A 19,557-nucleotide genomic window follows, 5' to 3' on the forward strand; every position below is an offset into this window, starting at 1 on the left:
AAAACTGACCATCCTACCAATCCTCGACTTCGGTGATGTCATTTACAAAATAGCCTCCAAAACCCTACTCAATAAATTGGATGCAGTCTATCACAGTGCCATCCGTTTTGTCACCAAAACCCCATATACTACCCACCACTGCGACCTGTACGCTCTCGTTGGCTGGCCCTCGCTTCATACTCATCGCCAAACCCACTGGCTCCAGGTCATCTACAAGACCCTGCTAGGTAAAGTCCCCCCTTATCTCAGCTCGCTGGTGACTATAGCAGCACCCACCTGTAGCACGCGCTCCAGCAGGTATATCTCTCTGGTCACCCCCAAAACCAATTCTTCCTTTGGCCGCCTCTCCTTCCAGTTCTCTGCTGCCAATGACTGGAACGAACTACAAAAATCTCTGAAACTGGAAACACTTATCTCCCTCACTAGCTTTAAGCACCAGCTGTCAGAGCAGCTCAGAGATTACTGCACCTGTACATAGCCCATCTATAATTTAGCCCAAACAACTACCTCTTCCCCTACTGTATTTATTTATTTTGCTCCTTTGCACCCCATTATTTCTATCTCTACTTTGTACATTCTTCCACTGCAAATCTACCATTCCAGTGTTGCACTTGCTATATTGTATCTTCTTTTCCACCATGGCCTTTTTTTGCCTTCACCTCCCTTATCTCACCTCATTTGCTCACATTGTAAATAGACTTATTTTTCTACTGTATTATTGACTGTATGTTTGTTTATTCCATGTGTAACTCTGTGTTGTTGTTTGTGTCGCACTGCTTTGCTTTATCTTGGCCAGGTCGCAATTGTAAATGAGAACGTGTTCTCAACTTGCCTACCTGGTTAAATAAAGGTGAAATAAAAAATAAAATAAAATAGCTTGGTCACTTGGTCTGATTGGTAAATAGGGCTGCGTGTCATCCGCATAGCAGAGAATCTGAATATTATAATTTTGGGTGATGTCACCAGGGGGATGCATATACAGGGGGGGAAAAAAAGATTGGGCTTCCAGAATTGATACCCGAGGGACACCGTAGTAAATAGGTCCCGCGTAGATATGAGCTGAACCAGTCGAGGGCAACGCCAGAGATTCCCACCCGCCTCTTCATCAGCTCAACAAAGATGTTATGATCAATAGTCTTAACCTGAGATCTTAAAGACCTACGATAGAGCATTTAATGACATCCGCAGCCAACAGAAGGTCATTAATGTCAACAGGAAATAGAAAAAGAAGAGAGGAAGACATCCTGTGGAACTCTAGAAAGGCCTCCATATCTTTAGGGAAATGGGTTAAAAACAATAGCCAGTGATATTAGAGATGTCTTTGTGGTCTAGTCACCTTTACTTTCCCAGATCCTCCTGGTACCCCTCTGTAGTTGTACCGTTCTACCTGAGAGGAACAGATACCTGCATGTGTTCTAGTTGGATTTCAGCTCCAACCTCCACACACTATGTGAGCAGCCTAAACACTATTCTCTTTACAGTACATTGATTTAATCTTTATTTAACAAGTCAGTTAAGAACAAATGATTATTTACAGTGACGGCCTAGCCCGGCCAAACCCTAACGACGCTGGGGGACTCCCAATCACGTCCGTTTGTGATACAGCCTGGAATCGAACCAAGGTCTGTAGTGACTCCTCTAGCACTGAGATGCAGTACCTTAGACCGCTGTGATACAGCCTGGAATCAAACCAAGGTCTGTAGTGACGCCTCTAGCACTGAGATGCAGTGCCTTAGACCGCTGTGATACAGCCTGGAATCTAACCAGGGTCTGTAGTGACGCCTCTAGCACTGAGATGCAGTGCCTTAGACCGCTGTGATACAGCCTGGAATCAAACCAAGGTCTGTAGTGACGCCTCTAGCACTGTGATGCAGTGCCTTAGACCGCTGTGATACAGCCTGGAATCAAACCAAGGTCTGTAGTGACTCCTCTAGCACTGAGATGCAGTGCCTTAGGCCGCTGCGCCACTCGGGAGCCCATGTGGGCCTGGTTAAAAGTAGTGCCTTTTAAAGGGAATAGGGTACCATTTGTGATGTGTCATATTTATGGTCTCGTCTGTTTCTCTGAGGAACAGAAACCTGTAGTTGGATTTCAGGCGCAACTTTCATACAGTTCCTATGAGGAACAGATTCCAACTTCCATACTTGGTGCGTCTCAACGGTCTATATGGTGCACTACTTTTGACCAGAGCCCCCATAGTACACTATATTAAGTAGTGCACCATAAAGGGAATAGGGTGCCTTTTGGTCTATTCTTAGGGTCTAGTGTTCCAGTCTGTCAGAGTAGGTATCTGAGACAGGTAGACGGAATCAGATCAGTCATCCTCATCACTAGTCACAAGGTCTCTGTGCTCCAAGGTCTCTGTGCTCCAAGGTCTCTGTGCTCCAAGGTCTCTGTGCTCCAAGGTCTCTGTGTTCCAAGGTCTCTGTGTTCCAAGGTCTCTGTGCTCCAAGGTCTCTGTGCTCCAACGTCTCTGTGCTCCAACGTCTCTGTGCTCCAACGTCTCTGTGCTCCAACGTCTCTGTGCTCCAACGTCTGTGTTCCAAGGTCTCTGTGCTCCAAGGTCTCTGTGCTCCAAGGTCTCTGTGCTCCAAGGTCTCTGTGCTCCAAGGTCTCTGTGCTCCAAGGTCTCTGTGCTCCGGTCAGCTCATCACTACCACCAACTAGTCCTGTCCTGCTGGGACTACATACCTCTACAGGGAGATGGATGCTGAAGGAGTCAACATGGAGGTAGGAGGAGGGATATACTTTTTAGATCTGATATATACTGAACAAAAATATACTGAACAAAAATATAAACGCGACATGTAAAGTGTTGGTCCAATGTTTCATGAGCTGAAATTAAAGATCCCAGAAATGTTCCATACGTATAAAAAGTTTATATCTCTCAATTTTTTGGCACAAATGTGTTTACATCCCTGTCAGTGAGCATTTCTCCTTCACCAAGATAATCCATCTACCTGACAGGTGTGGCATATCAAGAAGCTGATATAACAGCATGATCATTACACCTTGTGCTGGGGACAATAAAAGGCCACTAAAATGTGCAGTTTTGTCACAACAGAATGCCACAGATGTCTCAAGTTGAGGGAGCTTCCATTATCCATGCTGACTGCAGGAATGTCCACCAGAGCTGTTGCCAGAGAACTGAAAGTTAATTTTATTACCATAAGCCACCTCCAACGTTGTTTTAGAGAATTTGGCCGTGCGTCCAACCGGCCACTCAACCGCAGGCCACGTGTATGGCGTCGTGTGGGTGAGCGGTTTGCTGATGTCAGAGTGTCCCATGGTAGCGGTGGGGTTGTGGTATGGGCAGGCGTAAGCTACAGACAACAAACACAATTACATTTCATCGATGGCAATTTGAATGCACAGAGATACCGTGATGAGATCCTGAGGTCCATCGTTGTGTCATTCATCCGCCACCATCACCTCATGTTTCAGCATGATAATACACAGCCCCATGTAGCAAGGATCTGGACACAACTCCTGGAAGCTGAAAATGTCCCAGTTCTTCCATGGCCTGCATACTCACCAGACATGTCACCCGTTGAGCATGTTTGGGATGCTCTGGATCGACGCGTACGACAGTGTGTTCCAGTTCCCGCCAATATCCAGCAACTTAATCATCAATGAAAAGCAAAAGGCATAACATGCACATAGGTTAGGTTACTATGGTGACCATAGGTTAGGCTACTATGGTGACCATAGGTTAGGTTACTATGGTGACCATAGGTTAGGCTACTATGGTGACCATAGGTTGGGCTACTATGGTGACCATAGGTTGGGCTACTATGGTGACCATAGGTTAGGTTACTATGGTGACCATAGGTTAGGTTACTATGGTGACCATAGGTTGGGCTACTATGGTGACCATAGGTTAGGTTACTATGGTGACCATAGGTTAGGTTACTATGGTGACCATAGGTTGGGCTACTATGGTGACCATAGGTTAGGTTACTATGGTGACCATAGGTTAGGTTACTATGGTGACCATAGGTTAGGTTACTATGGTGACCATAGGTTGGGCTACTATGGTGACCATAGGTTAGGCTACTATGGTGAGCGAGTGCTGCGCCTTTTCATTTTCAATATGTATTGATTACCCTTTTCATTTTCAATATGTATTAATTACCCTTTTCATTTTCAATATGTATTGATTACCCTTTTCATTTTCAATATGTATTAATTACCCTTTTCATTTTCAATATGTATTAATTACCCTTTTCATTTTCAATATGTATTGATTACCTTTTTCATTTTCAATATGTATTGATTACCCTTTTCATTTTCAATATGTATTGATTACCCTTTTCATTTTCAATATGTATTGATTACCCTTTTCATTTTCAATATGTATTAATTACCCTTTTCATTTTCAATATGTATTGATTACCCTTTTCATTTTCAATATGTATTAATTACCCTTTTCATTTTCAATATGTATTGATTACCCTTTTCATTTTCAATATGTATTGATTACCCATTTAATTTTCAATATGTATTGATTACCCATTTATTTGTCTCTGCCTGCAAATCGTCCTCCTAAAAGGTAGACTATACCCTTTGGGCCTAGGCAAAACGTAGCATTATCATTCTTGCTGCTTCCAGTTCAGTAGCCATACCTGTGAGATCAGGTTATAGATCAGGTTATAGACTATGCACGGGCGGAGAAGCAGGGAGCAGTTATCTTTCCAAGGAAGTGGACTTCCTAAATAGGCCCATGATGAGGCTATAGTTGACTACATTGCCTAGAAATAGGCCTAAATATTGATCACCCATATTTCTCAGTCTGAAAATCTTCCCACTCCTAAAAGGTAGGCTATAAAAATAGCTCAAGAGAAAGTGCAAGTCTCTCTGCTCTCTTCAAACTACATTAGGCATATTGACTGATATAGCCCAGTAAAACAATGTGAGAATCTCTGGTAATTTAAACTATTTCTTTAGTTATTTTTGTACATTTGATATTGCCTATAGGGTGCACAATTGCGGGGACCATGGCTGGCTGCTTCACATACGCCTAAAATAACATTGCAGGACTACGGTTGGGTTGGACCAGTCGTTGAGGTAGTGGGTAGGACTGCGGTTGGGTTGGACCAGTCGTTGAGGTAGTGGGTAGGACTGCGGTTGGGTTGGACCAGTCGTTGAGGTAGTGGGTAGGACTGCGGTTGGGTTGGACCAGCCCTTGAGGTAGTGGGTAGGACTGCGGTTGGGTTGGACCAGCCCTTGAGGTAGTGGGTAGGACTGCGGTTGGGTTGGACCAGCCCTTGAGGTAGTGGGTAGGACTGCGGTTGGGTTGGACCAGCCCTTGAGGTAGTGGGTAGGACTGCGGTTGGGTTGGACCAGCCCTTGAGGTAGTGGGTAGGACTGCGGTTGGGTTGGACCAGCCCTTGAGGTAGTGGGTAGGACTGCGGTTGGGTTGGACCAGCCCTTGAGGTAGTGGGTAGGAGGCGGACAGAAAGCCGGTGGGTGCAGGAGGTAGATGAAGAAATTGGTCTCCGCCCAGAGCTCTACTGTGCACCATGACGTTTAAGCCTGTAACATTAGAGCTGTTTATTACTGTGTCATTGTGAAAGTAGGGAATAAGCTAGAGAAACTGATCAATAACGTTACATTGACATAATGACTAATAAAACTCACATTGCACTGAAGAAACGTTAGAATATCAATCTTCAATAGTTTTGCTGATGGTTTCATGTTGGATTCAGGTGTAGTTTGATTCAGATGTAGTTTGATTCAGGTGTAGTTTGATTCAGGTTAGTTTGATTCAGGTCTAATTTGATGCAGGTGTAGTTTGATTCAGGTCTAGTGTGATTCAGGTCTAGTGTGATTCAGGTCTAGTGTGATTCATGTGTAGTTTGATTCAGGTCTAGTGTGATTCAGGTCTAGTTTGATTCAGGTGTAGTTTGATTCAGGTGTAGTTTGATTCAGGTGTAGTTTGATTCAGGTCTAGTGTGATTCAGGTGTAATGTGATTCAGATCTAGTTTGATTCAGGTGTAGTTTGATTCAGGTGTACTTTGATTCAGATCTAGTTTGATTCAGGTGTAGTTTGATTCAGGTGTAGTTTGATTCAGGTGTCGTTTGATTCAGGTGTCGTTTGATTCAGGTGTAGTTTGATTCAGGTTAGTTTGATTCAGGTCTAATTTGATTCAGGTGTAGTTTGATTCAGATCTAGTTTGATTCAGGTGTAGTTTGATTCGGGTGTAGTTTGATTCAGGTGTAGTTTGATTCAGATCTAGTTTGATTCAGATCTAGTTTGATTCAGATCTAGTTTGATTCAGGTGTAGTTTGATTCAGATCTAGTTTGATTCAGATCTAGTGTGATTCAGGTCTAGTGTGATTCAGGTCTAGTGTGATTCAGGTGTAATGTGATTCAGATCTAGTTTGATTCAGGTGTAGTTTGATTAATGTCTAGTGTGATTCAGGTGTAGTTTGATTCAAGTCTAGTGGGATTCAGGTGTAGTTTGATTCATGTCTAGTGTGATTCAGGTCTAGTGTGATTCAGGTCTAATTTGATTCAGGTGTAGTTTGATTAGGTGTAGTTTGATTCAGATCTAGTTTCATTCAGATCTAGTTTGATTCAGGTGTAGTTTGATTCATGTCTAGTGTGATTCAGGTGTAGTTTGATTCAAGTCTAGTGTGATTCAGGTGTAGTTTGATTCATGTCTAGTGTGATTCAGGTGTAGTTTGATTCAGGTGTCGTTTGATTCAGGTGTAGTGTGATTCAGATCTAGTTTGATTCAGGTCTAGTGTGATTCAGGTGTAGTTTGATTCAAGTCTAGTGTGATTCAGGTGTAGTTTGATTCAGATGCAGTTTGATTCAGGTCTAGTGTGATTCAGGTGTAGTTTGATTCAGTGTAGTTTGATTCAGGTCTAGTGTGATTCAGGTCTAGTGTGATTCAGGTCTAGTGTGATTCAGGTGTAGTTTGATTCAGGTGTAGTTTGATTCAGGTCTAGTGTGATTCAGGTGTAGTTTGATTCAGGTCTAGTGTGATTCAGGTGTAGTTTGATTCAGGTGTAGTTTGATTCAGGTCTAGTGTGATTCAGGTGTATTTTGATTCAGGTGTATTTTGATTCAGGTGTAGTTTGATTCAGGTGTAGTTTGATTCAGATGTAGTTTGATTCAGGTCTAGTGTGATTCAGGTCTAGTGTGATTCAGGTGTAGTTTGATTCAGGTGTAGTTCGATTCAGGTGTAGTTTGATTCAGGTCTAGTGTGATTCAGGTCTAGTGTGATTCAGGTCTAGTTTGATTCAGGTCTAGTTTGATTCAGGTCTAGTTTGATTCAGGTTAGTTTGATTCAGTTCTAGTGTGATTCAGTTCTAGTGTGATTCAGGTCTAGTTTGATTCAGGTGTAGTTTGATTCATGTCTAGTGTGATTCAGGTGTAGTTTGATTCAAGTCTAATGTGATTCAGGTGTAGTTTGATTCATGTCTAGTGTGATTCAGGTGTAGTTTGATTCAGGTGTCGTTTGATTCAGGTGTAGTTTGATTCAGATGCAGTTTGATTCAGGTCTAGTGTGATTCAGGTGTAGTTTGATTCAAGTCTAGTGTGATTCAGGTGTAGTTTGATTCATGTCTAGTGTGATTCAGATCTAGTTTGATTCATGTCTAGTGTGATTCAGGTGTAGTTTGATTCAAGTCTAGTGTGATTCAGGTGTAGTTTGATTCAGATGCAGTTTGATTCAGGTCTAGTGTGATTCAGGTGTAGTTTGATTCAGTGTAGTTTGATTCAGGTCTAGTGTGATTCAGGTCTAGTGTGATTCAGGTCTAGTGTGATTCAGGTGTAGTTTGATTCAGGTGTAGTTTGATTCAGGTCTAGTGTGATTCAGGTGTAGTTTGATTCAGGTCTAGTGTGATTCAGGTGTAGTTTGATTCAGGTGTAGTTTGATTCAGGTCTAGTGTGATTCAGGTGTATTTTGATTCAGGTGTATTTTGATTCAGGTGTAGTTTGATTCAGGTGTAGTTTGATTCAGGTGTAGTTTGATTCAGGTCTAGTGTGATTCAGGTCTAGTGTGATTCAGGTGTAGTTTGATTCAGGTGTAGTTTGATTCAGGTGTAGTTTGATTCAGGTCTAGTGTGATTCAGGTCTAGTGTGATTCAGGTCTAGTTTGATTCAGGTCTAGTTTGATTCAGGTCTAGTTTGATTCAGGTGTAGTTTGATTCAGTTCTAGTGTGATTCAGTTCTAGTGTGATTCAGGTCTAGTTTGATTCAGGGCTAGTTTGATTCAGGTCTAGTTTGATTAGCCAACTTTTGGCCAACTCTTTTTCTAACGGTACATTAACTGGCGCAAGCTTGCAAAGTTAATTTACTTCTAAAGCGGGACAAACAAAGGCTAGAAATTATTTTCATACAAACAACAGCGACATGAGGTCGATATTATTACATTCTGACTGATAACTAGAGGCTAGAGCTAACCTGGCTGTGGTAGCTATTAGCTAGCATAGCTTATTCATTCACCTCAGTCGAGATAGGATGAAACATTAGCTTACGTTACTGTACATGTCTGCTACAATACTAGCTCAGCACTGCGAATAAACACTTGTTTTTTTCTGTTAAGTTATACAGCAGTTACCTTGCCAGCTACATCAGTCAACTAAAGAGTAGACAGTTCCTGCTCTGCTTGCTTTTACAACTCGAATGACAGAGCGCAACACATACACATTGAACTATGCTCAACTCTCATTGGTCCAGCCAGCCTTCCAGCAGCTTTGCCTTCACACAGCCTGTCAGCACACTCTGTGGTGTCCGGGTGGCCCTAAACTCAACCGGCTGAACACTCAAAACAGCCTACCCTACCGCTCTGTGGTGTCCGGGTGGTCCTAAAGCACACCGTTGCCAGCTTTTGTATCACATTACAATGATAAAACTGGGGGTGACAAAAATAACATTTGAGAATGTGGGACTTGAACCCCCCATCCCAGTGAAAGTTGTGCCCCTGATATGAACTGGAACTCAGTCAAATCTTTGAAATTGTTGTGTATCTATTTTTGTTCAGTATATTTTAACATGATTACTGTTCACTTCAGCTTGTAACACCTTATCACAGATATGATTGTGTTTCTCATGGAGATATATCGTTTAGTAACCCAGATTGACTGACTCAGACACTCTGTAGGAGCTAGTAAAACAGGAACTGATACCATTATAGGTCAAATATAATGGTATATTTATTAGTATTTCATGCTATCATTGTTACTGGGTATAGTTGAACCTATTTCCCCTTATAGGAATCTCACTCATTAAGACTTCTTCAATCTCAGCGGTTTCCTACAGGGAACCTGTATAGCACCGTAGAGGAAGGATTCAGACCCAATTCTTCCAACTACGGCAATGGAACCAATGCCATTACTGAATTCTACGCCAGCGCCGACTATGACGAAGAGTACGAGAATGAACTCTGTTCCAAGACAGACGTGGTCAGGTTCGGAGCCCTCGTCACACCCATGGTCCTCTCCGTGGTCATTGTGCTAAGCCTTGTGGGTAACCTGCTGGTGCTGGTGATTCTGGCCAGGTAGGACAGTCTGATTATGAGAAATAGATAATGAATATTCTCCTCATTTTAACTTGGCTTGCTGCTCTTGTCATGCATCTTGTTCTGAGAGAGCGAGGTAACTAGTGACAGGATGGAGGAAGTATTGTGCTAATCTTAATGGTTGGTGTTATCTGAAGGAGTGGAGTCTTCCTCAGTGGTCTGTGTTATCTGGAGTGAAGTCTTCCTCAGTGGTCTGTGTTATCTGAAGGAGTGGAGTCTTCCTCAGTGGTCTGTGTTATCTGAAGGAGTGGAGTCTTCCTCAGTGGTCTGTGTTATCTGAAGGAGTGGAGTCTTCCTCAGTGGTCTGTGTTATCTGGAGTGAAGTCTTCCTCAGTGGTCTGTGTTATCTGAAGGAGTGGAGTCTTCCTCAGTGGTCTGTGTTATCTGAAGGAGTGGAGTCTTCCTCAGTGGTCTGTGTTATCTGAAGGAGTGGAGTCTTCCTCAGTGGTCTGTGTTATCTGGAGGAGTGGAGTCTTCCTCAGTGGTCTGTGTTATCTGAAGGAGTGGAGTCTTCCTCAGTGGTCTGTGTTATCTGGAGTGGAGTCTTCCTCAGTGGTCTGTGTTATCTGGAGTGGAGTCTTCCTCAGTGGTCTGTGTTATCTGAAGGAGTGGAGTCTCCTCAGTGGTCTGTGTTATCTGAAGGAGTGGAGTCTTCCTCAGTGGTCTGTGTTATCTGAAGGAGTGGAGTCTTCCTCAGTGGTTTGTGTTATCTGGAGGAGTGGAGTCTTCCTCAGTGGTCTGTGTTATCTGAAGGAGTGGAGTCTTCCTCAGTGGTCTGTGTTATCTGAAGGAGTGGAGTCTTCCTCAGTGGTCTGTGTTATCTGAAGGAGTGGAGTCTTCCTCAGTGGTCTGTGTTATCTGGAGGAGTGGAGTCTTCCTCAGTGGTCTGTGTTATCTGAAGGAGTGGAGTCTTCCTCAGTGGTCTGTGTTATCTGGAGTGGAGTCTTCCTCAGTGGTCTGTGTTATCTGGAGTGGAGTCTTCCTCAGTGGTCTGTGTTATCTGAAGGAGTGGAGTCTCCTCAGTGGTCTGTGTTATCTGAAGGAGTGGAGTCTTCCTCAGTGGTCTGTGTTATCTGGAGTGGAGTCTTCCTCAGTGGTCTGTGTTATCTGGAGGAGTGGAGTCTTCCTCAGTGGTCTGTGTTATCTGGAGGAGTGGAGTCTTCCTCAGTGGTCTGTGTTATCTGGAGGAGTGGAGTCTTCCTCAGTGGTCTGTGTTATCTGGAGGAGTGGAGTCTCCTCAGTGGTCTGTGTTATCTGGAGTGGAGTCTTCCTCAGTGGTCTGTGTTATCTGGAGTGGAGTCTCCTCAGTGGTCTGTGTTATCTGAAGGAGTGGAGTCTCCTCAGTGGTCTGTGTTATCTGGAGTGAAGTCTTCCTCAGTGGTCTGTGTTATCTGGAGTGGAGTCTCCTCAGTGGTCTGTGTTATCTGGAGTGGAGTCTCCTCAGTGGTCTGTGTTATCTGGAGTGGAGTCTTCCTCAGTGGTCTGTGTTATCTGAAGGAGTGGAGTCTCCTCAGTGGTCTGTGTTATCTGGAGTGAAGTCTTCCTCAGTGGTCTGTGTTATCTGGAGTGGAGTCTCCTCAGTGGTCTGTGTTATCTGGAGTGGAGTCTCCTCAGTGGTCTGTGTTATCTGAAGGAGTGGAGTCTCCTCAGTGGTCTGTGTTATCTGGAGTGAAGTCTCCTCAGTGGTCTGTGTTATCTGGAGTGAAGTCTCCTCAGTGGTCTGTGTTATCTGGAGGAGTGGAGTCTTCCTCAGTGGTCTGTGTTATCTGGAGGAGTGGAGTCTTCCTCAGTGGTCTGTGTTATCTGGAGGAGTGGAGTCTTCCTCAGTGGTCTGTGTTATCTGGAGTGGAGTCTTCCTCAGTGGTCTGTGTTATCTGGAGTGGAGTCTTCCTCAGTGGTCTGTGTTATCTGAAGGAGTGGAGTCTTCCTCAGTGGTCTGTGTTATCTGGAGGAGTGGAGTCTTCCTCAGTGGTCTGTGTTATCTGGAGGAGTGGAGTCTTCCTCAGTGGTCTGTGTTATCTGAAGGAGTGAAGTCTCCTCAGTGGTCTGTGTTATCTGGAGTGGAGTCTCCTCAGTGGTCTGTGTTATCTGAAGGAGTGGAGTCTCCTCAGTGGTCTGTGTTATCTGGAGGAGTGAAGTCTTCCTCAGTGGTCTGTGTTATCTGGAGGAGTGGAGTCTTCCTCAGTGGTCTGTGTTATCTGGAGGAGTGGAGTCTTCCTCAGTGGTCTGTGTTATCTGGAGGAGTGGAGTCTTCCTCAGTGGTCTGTGTTATCTGGAGTGGAGTCTTCCTCAGTGGTCTGTGTTATCTGAAGGAGTGAAGTCTCCTCAGTGGTCTGTGTTATCTGGAGTGAAGTCTTCCTCAGTGGTCTGTGTTATCTGGAGTGAAGTCTCCTCAGTGGTCTGTGTTATCTGGAGTGGAGTCTTCCTCAGTGGTCTGTGTTATCTGGAGGAGTGAAGTCTTCCTCAGTGGTCTGTGTTATCTGGAGTGGAGTCTTCCTCAGTGGTCTGTGTTATCTGAAGGAGTGGAGTCTTCCTCAGTGGTCTGTGTTATCTGGAGTGGAGTCTTCCTCAGTGGTCTGTGTTATCTGAAGGAGTGAAGTCTTCCTCAGTGGTCTGTGTTATCTGGAGTGAAGTCTTCCTCAGTGGTCTGTGTTATCTGGAGTGGAGTCTTCCTCAGTGGTCTGTGTTATCTGGAGTAGAGTCTCCTCAGTGGTCTGTGTTATCTGAAGGAGTGGAGTCTTCCTCAGTGGTCTGTGTTATCTGGAGTGGAGTCTTCCTCAGTGGTCTGTGTTATCTGGAGTGAAGTCTTCCTCAGTGGTCTGTGTTATCTGAAGGAGTGGAGTTGTCCTCACTGCCTAGTTCAGGGCGCTCTAACCCAGTTCCTGAAGAACTACCATCCTGTAGGTTTTCACTCCAATCCTAATCCACCTGATTGTAATAATTAGCTGGTTGATAAACTAAATCAGATTAGTTACAACAGGGTTGGAGTGAAAACCTAAAGGGTAGCTCTCCAGGAACAGGGTTGGAGTTTAAACCTACAGGGTAGCTCTCCAGGAACAGGGTTGGTGTGAAAACCTACAGGGTAGCTCTCCAGGAACAGGGTTGGTGTGAAAACCTACAGGGTAGCTCTCCAGGAACAGTTTTAGGGTAGGACTATTACTGTAGTCTTCATCAGGGTTTCAGGGTAGGACTATTACTGTAGTCTTCATCAGGGTTACAGGGTAGGACTATTACTGTAGTCTTCATCAGGGATACAGGGTAGGACTATTACTGTAGTCTTCATCAGGGTTACAGGGTAGGACTATTACTGTAGGCTTCATCAGGGATACAGGGTAGAACTATTACTGTAGTCTTCATCAGGGTTACAGGGTAGGACTATTACTGTAGTCTTCATCAGGGTTACAGGGTAGGACTATTACTGTAGTCTTCATCAGGGTTACAGGGTAGAACTATTACTGTAGTCTTCATCAGGGTTACAGGGTAGGACTATTACTGTAGTCTTCATCAGGGTTACAGGGTAGGACTATTACTGTAGTCTTCATCAGGGTTACAGGGTAGGACTATTACTGTAGTCTTCATCAGGGTTACAGGGTAGACCTATTACTGTAGTCTTCATCAGGGTTACAGGGTAGGACTATTACTGTAGTCTTCATCAGGGTTACAGGGTAGGACTATTACTGTAGTCTTCATCAGGGATACAGGGTAGAACTATTACTGTAGTCTTCATCAGGGTTACAGGGTAGGACTATTACTTTAGTCTTCATCAGGGTTACAGGGTAGGACTATTACTGTAGTCTTCATCAGGGTTACAGGATAGGACTATTACTGTAGTCTTCATCAGGGTTACAGGGTAGAACTATTACTGTAGTCTTCATCAGGGTTACAGGGTAGGACTATTACTATAGTCTTCATCAGGGTTACAGGGTAGAACTATTACTGTAGTCTTCATCAGGGTTACAGGGTAGGACTATTACTGTAGTCTTCATCAGGTTTACAGGGTAGGACTATTACTGTAGTCTTCATCAGGGGTACAGGGTAGGACTATTACTGTAGTCTTCATCAGGGATACAGGGTAGGACTATTACTGTAGTCTTCATCAGGGATACAGGGTAGAACTATTACTGTAGTCTTCATCAGGGTTACAGGGTAGGACTATTACTGTAGTCTTCATCAGGGTTACAGGGTAGGACTATTACTGTAGTCTTCATCAGGGTTACAGGGTAGGACTATTACTGTAGTCTTCATCAGGGATACAGGGTAGGACTATTACTGTAGTCTTCATCAGGGATACAGGGTAGGACTATTACGGTAGTCTTCATCAGGGATACAGGGTAGGACTATTACTGTAGTCTTCATCAGGGATACAGGGTAGGACTATTACTGTAATCTTCATCAGGGTTACAGGGTAGGACTATTACTGTAGTCTTCATCAGGATTACAGGGTAGGACTATCACTGTAGTCTTCATCAGGGATACAGGGTAGGACTATTACTGTAGTCTTCATCAGGGATACAGGGTAGGACTATTACTGTAGTCTTCATCAGGGATACAGGGTAGAACTATTACTGTAGTCTTCATCAGGGATACAGGGTAGGACTATTACTGTAGTCTTCATCAGGGTTACAGGGTAGGACTATTACTGTAGTCTTCATCAGGGATACAGGGTAGAACTATTACTGTAGTCTTCATCAGGGTTACAGGGTAGGACTATTACTGTAGTCTTCATCAGGGATACAGGGAAGGACTATTACTGTAGTCTTCATCAGGGATACAGGGTAGTACTATTGCTGTAGTCTTCATCAGGGATACAGGGTAGGACTATTACTGTAGTCTTCTTTAGGGATACAGGTAGGACTATTACTGTAGTCTTCATCAGGGATACATGGTAGGACTATTACTGTAGTCTTCATCAGGGTTACAGGGTAGAACTATTACTGTAGTCTTCATCAGGGATACAGGGTAGGACTATTACTGTAGTCTTCATCAGGGTTAAAGGGTAGGACTATTACTGTAGTCTTCATCAGGGTTACAGGGTAGGACTATTACTGTAGTCTTCGTCAGTGTTTCAGGGTAGGACTATTACTGTAGTCTTCATCAGGGATACAGGGTAGGACTATTACTGTAGTCTTCATCAGGGATACAGGGTAGGACTATTACTGTAGTCTTCATCAGGGTTACAGGGTAGGACTATTACTGTAGTCTTCTACAGGGATACAGGGTAGGACTATTACTGTAGTCTTCATCAGGGATACAGGGTAGGACTATTACTGTAGTCTTCATCAGGGTTACAGGGTAGGATTATTACTGTAGTCTTCATCAGGGATACAGGGTAGGACTATTACTGTAGTCTTCATCAGGGATACAGGGTAGGACTATTACTGTAGTCTTCATCAGGGGTACAGGGTAGGACTATTACTGTAGTCTTCATCAGTGATACCGTGTAGGACTATTACTGTAGTCTTCATCAGGGTTACAGGGTAGGACTATTACTGTAGTCTTCATCAGGGATACATGGTAGGACTATTACTGTAGTCTTCATCAGGGATACATGGTAGGACTATTACTGTAGTCTTCATCAGGGGTACAGGTTAGGACTATTACTGTAGTCTTCATCAGTGATACCGTGTAGGACTATTACTGTAGTCTTCATCAGGGTTACAGGGTAGGACTATTACTGTAGTCTTCATCAATGTTTCAGGGTAGAACTATTACTGTAGTCTTCATCAGGGTTACAGGGTAGGACTATTACTGTAGTCTTCATCAGGGTTTCAGGGTAGGACTATTACTGTAGTCTTCATCAGGGTTACAGGGTAGGACTATTACTGTAGTCTTCATCAGGGATACATGGTAGGACTATTACTGTAGTCTTCATCAGGGATACATGGTAGGACTATTACTGTAGTCTTCATCAGGGGTACAGGGTAGGACTATTACTGTAGTCTTCATCAGGGTTTCAGGGTGTTTAAAACGGTGTTGTGTGTCTCTGCTTCTCTCCCAGGTACGAGCATCTTCGGTCACTGACGAATGCGTTCATGATGAACCTGGCGTTGTCTGACCTGGTGTTCACCTGCGGTCTCCCCTTCTGGGTCTCCTATCACCTGAATGGCTGGAGCTACGGTGACCTCACCTGTAAGGCGGTCAGCTTCCTGTTCTATGCTGGCTACTACAGCAGTGGCATCTTCCTCATCCTGATGACGCTGCATCGTTACCTGGCCGTGCTCCACCCCCTGTCTCACCTGCTGTCAGGCTCCTCCCACTCTCAGGGTACCTGGAGCGCTGTTGTATCATTGGTCGTCTGGACCGTCAGTCTGTTAGCTGCTGTGCCAGCTCTCATCTTTACCAAGGTCATCATCAGTGGTTCTAACGACCTTAAACACCCTCTGGACCCTAACATCCCTGATGGGCCTAATGACTCTAATGCCCCTAGTGGTGAACAGCAGTACTGTGATGTTGCAGATGTCAGCTGGAGGCTGTGGGGGGTCTACCAACAGAACATCCTGTTCATAGTGACATTATTAGTGGTGTGTGTCTGTTACAGTCAGATTCTCGTCCGCCTCCTGAGGCCCAGGTTCAGACGTCAGAGGAGCGGAGGATACGGGAGGAGTCAGAGAACTGCCCGGCTGGTCTTCGGCCTGGTCCTGGTTTTCTTTGTGGGCTGGGCGCCGTACAACGTGGTCATCTTCCTCAGGACGCTGGTGTATAAGAGTCAAGATGGCGGCGATGCTGGCAGTGCCGAGTCATCCACAACACTATGGGAGGAGTGTGGCGCCAGCAACACGTTGGACTACTCCTTCTATGTGACCAGGCTGCTGGCGTTCTCCTACTGCTGTCTCAACCCTCTGTTCTACGTGTTCGTTGGGGTCAAGTTCCGGAACCACCTGAAGAGACTGCTGAAGGGTTGTTGTCATGGTGTTACCGTTGTCAATAACAACAACACCTTCAGTGTTCTGAACAGGAGCAGCAGACTGACATCACAGTCCAGTGGGGAGTTCTCACTTTAAATAGCAACACTGTAAACAACACAACATCTGTAAACAACACAACATCTGTAAACAACACAACATCTGTAAACAACACAACATCTGTAAACAACACAACATCTGTAAACAACACAACATCTGTAAACAACACAACATCTGTAAACAACACAACATCTGTAAACAACACAACATCTGTAAACAACATCTATTTTCCATTCATATTATCCATTTGCAGATCATTTTTGCTTTCCTCAAGACTATTTGAGGTGTTTATATCATATCCATTTAATACCACGTTTAATACTATGTTTAATACCACGTTTAATACCATGTTTAATACCATGTTTAATACCATGTTTAATACCATGTTTAATACCATGTTTAATACCATGTTTAATACTATGTTTAATACCATGTTTAATACTATGTTTAATACTATGTTTAATACTATGTTTAATACCACGTTTAATACCACGTTTAATACTATGTTTAATACCACGTTTAATACCATGTTTAATACCATGTTTAATACCACGTTTAATACCACGTTTAGAAGCAAATTAAATTGTGATTGTTGTATTTTGATTGCTGTAAGTCAAATCAAGTTGTATTTGTCATATACACGTATTTAGCAGATGTTATTGCAGGTGTAGCCAAATTCTTGTGTTTCTAGCTCAAATTGTGCAGTAATATCTAACAATTCACAACAATACACACAATCTAAAAGTAGAAGAATGGAATTAAGGAATATATAAATATTAGGATGAGCAATGTCGGAGTGGCATTGACTAAAATACAGTGGAATAGAATATGAGTTGAGTAAAGGAAAAATATGTAAACATTATTAAAGTGGCCAGTGATTTCAAGTCTATGTATATAGTCAGCAGCCTCTCTGTGTTAGTGATGGCTGTTTAACAGTCTGATGGCCTTGAGATAGAAGCTGTTTTTCAGTCTCTCTGTCCCTGCTTTGATGCACCTGTACTGACCTCGCCTTCTGGATGATAGCGGGGTGAACAGGCAGTGGCTCGGGTGGTTGTTGTCCTTGATGATCTTTATGGCCTTCCTGTGACATTGTGTCCTGTAGGTGTCCTGGAGGGCAGGTAATTTGCCTCGGGTGATACTTTGGGCAGATTTATGCTCCACTGCTGTCCCGTCGATGTGGAAAGGGGGCTGCTCCCTCTGCTGTTTCCTGAAGTCTACGATCATCTCCTTTGTTTTGTTGACATTGAGTGTGAGGTTATTTTCCTGGCACCACAATCCCAGGGCCCTCACCACCTCCCTGTAGACCGTCTCGTCATTGTTGCTAATCAAGCCTACCACAGTTGTGTCATCTGCAAACTTGATGATTGAGTTGGAGGCGTGTGATGGTGATTGCATCGTCTGTGGATCTATTGGGGCGGTAAGCAATTTGGAGTGGGTCTAGGGTGTCAGGTAGGGTGGAGGTGATATGATCCTTGACTAGTCTCTCAAAGCACTTCATGATGGCAGAAGTGAGTGCTACGGGGCGATAGTCATTTAGTTCAGTTGCCTTTGCCTTATTGGATACAGGAACAATGGTGGACATCTTGAAGCAAGTGGGGACAGCAGACTGGGATAGGGAGCGATTGAATATGTCCGTAAACACTCCAGCCATTGTGTTACCATACTGTAGGTTTATATAATCAGCATAAATTTTTCATGGTCAGATTTGAATTGTGTAAATATTGAACTATTGTTTAATGTTTTTAAGTCTTCTGAATAAAGTTCTGATTTGTTTTAACATTGATGGAAATTGTCTAAACTGTCCAATATATCACAATAATTAATACTTTGTCCCCTATATATATATATATATATATATGTACTCTATATACATACAGTCTAAATGAGGAACAACATGCAGTCTGTCCCCTCCACCCTAGAACAGGTTAACTGCTCTCTAAATGAGGAACAACATGCAGTCTGTCCCCTCAACCCTAGAACAGGTTAACTGCTCTCTAAATGAGGAACAACATGCAGTCTGCCCCCTCAACCCTAGAACAGGTTAACTGCTCTCTAAATGAGGAACAACATGAAGTCTGCCCCCTTCACCCTAGAACAGGTTAACTGCTCTCTAAATGAGGAACAACATGCAGTCTGCCCCCTCCACCCTAGAACAGGTTAACTGCTCTCTAAATGAGGAACAACATGCAGTCTGCCCCCTCCACCCTAGAACAGGTTAACTGCTCTCTAAATGAGGAACAACATGCAGTCTGTTCCCTGCTGAACAACAGCCTACTGAACAACAGCCTACTGAACAACAGCCTACTGAACTACTGAACAACAGCCTACTGAACTACTGAACAACAGCCTACTGAACTACTGAACAACAGCCTACTGAACAACAGCCTACTGAACTACTGAACAACAGCCTAATGAACTACTGAACAACAGCCTACTGAACTACTGAACAACAGCCTACTGAACAACAGCCTACTGAACAACAGCCTACTGAACAACAGCCTACTGAACTACTGAACAACAGCCTACTGAACTACTGAACAACAGCCTACTGAACAACAGCCTTCTGAACAACAGCCTTCTGACCAACAGCCTACTGAACTACTGAACAACAGCCTACTGAACAACAGCCTACTGAACAACAGCCTACTGAACTACTGAACAACAGTCTACTGAACTACTGAACAGCCTTCTGAACAACAGCCTACTGAACAACAGCCTACTGACCAACAGCCTACTGAACTACTGAACAACAGCCTACTGAACAACAGCCTACTGAACAACAGCCTACTGAACTACTGAACAACAGCCTTCTGAACTACTGAACAACAGCCTACTGAACTACTGAACAACAGCCTACTGAACTACTGAACAACAGCCTTCTGACCAACAGCCTACTGAACAACAGCCTACTGAACAACAGCCTACTGAACTACTGAACAACAGCCTACTGAACAACAGCCTACTGAACAACTGAACAACAGCCTACTGAACAACAGCCTACTGAACAACAGCCTACTGAACAACAGCCTACTGAACTACTGAACAACAGCCTACTGAACAA

General features: G+C 43.8%; 1 protein-coding gene across 1 annotated transcript in view; it reads left to right on the forward strand.

The window, feature by feature from the left end:
- The window catches only part of LOC129842299 (uncharacterized), a 40,649-nt gene extending 23,157 nt beyond the window's left edge, over positions 1-17,492 (forward strand). The window contains exons 2-4 of the mRNA XM_055910793.1: positions 2,390-2,641; positions 9,263-9,513; positions 15,533-17,492. Of these exons, the coding sequence (XP_055766768.1) occupies positions 2,390-2,641; positions 9,263-9,513; positions 15,533-16,535 (1,506 nt within the window). The 3' untranslated portion in view covers positions 16,536-17,492. The remainder of the gene's footprint in view (positions 1-2,389; positions 2,642-9,262; positions 9,514-15,532) is intronic.
- The last annotated feature ends 2,065 nt before the right edge of the window (positions 17,493-19,557 follow it).

Source organism: Salvelinus fontinalis, unplaced genomic scaffold, assembly GCF_029448725.1.
Source record: "Salvelinus fontinalis isolate EN_2023a unplaced genomic scaffold, ASM2944872v1 scaffold_0031, whole genome shotgun sequence".
Lineage (NCBI taxonomy): Eukaryota > Metazoa > Chordata > Actinopteri > Salmoniformes > Salmonidae > Salvelinus > Salvelinus fontinalis.